General features: G+C 37.8%; 1 protein-coding gene across 1 annotated transcript in view; it reads left to right on the top strand.

The window, feature by feature from the left end:
* Window positions 1-2,540, top strand: part of SLC10A7 (solute carrier family 10 member 7) — a 427,489-nt gene that overhangs the window by 20,627 nt on the left and 404,322 nt on the right. Inside the window, exon 2 of the mRNA XM_007944113.1 lies at window positions 1,819-1,901. Coding sequence (XP_007942304.1) covers window positions 1,819-1,901 — 83 coding nt within the window. The remainder of the gene's footprint in view (window positions 1-1,818; window positions 1,902-2,540) is intronic.

Below are 2,540 nucleotides of genomic sequence, written 5' to 3'. Positions count from 1 at the left end.
GATGATGGGCACAAGTATAGCAGGAATTGTGGGGCTGGCACAGGATCGGGCAGTGGTTCGTTCTGCTGTGCATGGGGTCGCTATGGGTCGGAAACGACTCGACGGCACTTAACAACAACAACAACAACATGACCTCTTCTTAACTGATAACATCTTCAGAGACTTTATTTCCAAACAACGTCACAGTCACAGATATGGGAGTTAGGACTTCAACATCTTTTTGAGGAACACAATCCAAAATAGATAAGCTCAGATTTTAAAATGTTGATACATAGCAGGGTTTCTCAACCTCAGCACTATTGACATTTTGGACCATTGAATTCTTTGTTGTTGCTGGGGTGGTTTTGTACATTCTAGAGTGTTTAGTAATATTCCCAGGATAATATTCCCACTAGATGCCAGTAGAAGATTCAAACCTCTCTCCCCCCAAGTTGTGACAACCAAAAATAGTTCCCAAACATTGCCAAATGTCTCATGTAGTGCAAAATCACCCTTTCTTGGGAACTACTGGTATAAAATGGCATTACCTCATACCATTATCTTTTAAAAGAATGTTGTTCTTTGGTTAACATATTAGATCTTTAAACTAACTGTGCACAAGGCACAAAGGATGCTTTAAATGTTAGTGTTGCCCTTATTGTACTCATAGAATTAACACATTTGCTGTGATGTTAGTGTAAGTCCAGACAGGATTCTCTGGAGCTTAAAGACCATGCCTGTCTGGTTCCTCACAGTATCCCTCGGGCACAGCAGAGCATAATAATGATTGCAGTCATAGCAATGTATTGTTAAGTACTTTATATACATTATGTCATTCACATAGTAAGTGCTCAATAAATATTTGTTGAATGAACAAATCTTGGTAGAACTGAATACATGAATGCAAATCCTAGAAGGAATAAAATAATATCTGTTAAACTCATCTGTCAGTTTCTCATACTGTGGTAGCTTGCATGCAACCATGAGGCTGGAGGCTATGCCACTGGTATTTCAGATAACAGCAGGGCCACCCATAGTGGACAGGTTTCAGTGGAGCGTACAGACTAAGGCAGACTTGAAAGAAGGAAGGGGCCATCCACTTCTCAAAGAATTGGCCTAAAAACTTTATGAACAGTGATGAAACACTGTCTGATATAATACTGGAAAACTTTATTGTGAGGCTGTTGCAGGATTGGGCAGTGTTTTGTTCTGTTGTACATAGGGTCTCTATGAATCAGAGCCAACTCAATGGCATGTAACAACAACAACAAAGAGAAAAGTAGTTCAATCCTTGGTTCTCTTTTTTTGGTTTGGGGAAACAAAAACTTCTTATATAATCACCGATACAATGATAGATATAATTAGGACCTATATTGAAGGATGTGCTAATGGTTAATGTGCTCAACTGGTAACCAAAAGGTTGGAGGTTGGAGTCTTCCTAGAGACCCCTCAGAAGAAAGGCCTGGCAGTCTATTTCTGAAAAATCAGCCACTGAAAACCCTGTGGAGTACAGTTCTACACACGTGAGGTAACCAGGAGCTGGAATCAGTTGGATAGCAACTGGTGGTTTTACTGCAGGATGTTGCCTATCTGCTATCCAATGTTTTTTGTTCTTCTGTTGTGAGGATACTGTGCTGAACTAGATAGCCATGGTCCCTGCCCTGACTTCTGGAGTTACGCTGGTGCCATGGCAAAATGCTTACCTCTGTAGGGCAGTAGTGCACTAGGGGCAACATTAATATTTGAAGGATCATTTATCTCCTCCAATAGGTTCTTCTTTCATTCTAAGCTACCTACTGGAAATTGTTTTTTAACAGTAATTCATTTTTCTCTCTTTAGGACCACTGAAGCCAGAAATAACTGTAACCTACATTGCTGTTTCAATAATATTCTTTAACAGTGGACTGTCATTAAAAACAGAGGTACTGTAAACCTGTGGGTGGGGTACATGAAAAGGGGAAGAAAAATGTAATTCATACTTTTTTGAAATTTCAGTGTTCTTTTGTAAAGCTGTTTGTAGCTATAGCCTGAAGCATATAATATAATAGAAGATAACTTGAACTTTAGCAAAGGACTTTTGTATTTTGTTGCTACATATTTGTGTTTGTATTTTGTTCCTACATATTCTAGAAAATTCATAGTTGAGCATTGTGGACCCTGAGGAAGTGATTACTGCAGTGGGTATGTTTTTTAATACAGCAGCTGAACTAAAGCATCTACTTTGAGTCTTCCTTAAATTATGGTGGTAACTATGGTGGCAACTGCTGTGTTTGAGCACATTTGAGCTGTTGAGGTTTAGTTAGGTTTCTATAACTTTTGTGAATCACCATTTGTTCTCAGGACCCATGCTGCTCAAGTGATGCTTGTTATGTTTTGACTTTTAACTAATTAAAAAAAATAATATTCTCTGCTAGCATATCTATTAATTATTATTTTTTTTTTTTTAAAATTTATTTATTTATTTATTTATTAGGATTTGGGTGAAGATTTACAGAGTAAATTCACTTTTCATACAGCAGTTCACTTACACTTTGTCTCATGTCATTGACCAAAATTTACAA

The sequence above is a fragment of the Orycteropus afer genome, unplaced genomic scaffold (assembly GCF_000298275.1).
Source record: "Orycteropus afer afer isolate SDZICR_OR568_19922 unplaced genomic scaffold, OryAfe1.0 scaffold00120, whole genome shotgun sequence".
Taxonomy (NCBI): domain Eukaryota; kingdom Metazoa; phylum Chordata; class Mammalia; order Tubulidentata; family Orycteropodidae; genus Orycteropus; species Orycteropus afer.
Note: the sequence above shows the minus strand (reverse complement) of the source record. Positions and strands in the feature narration are given on the sequence as shown.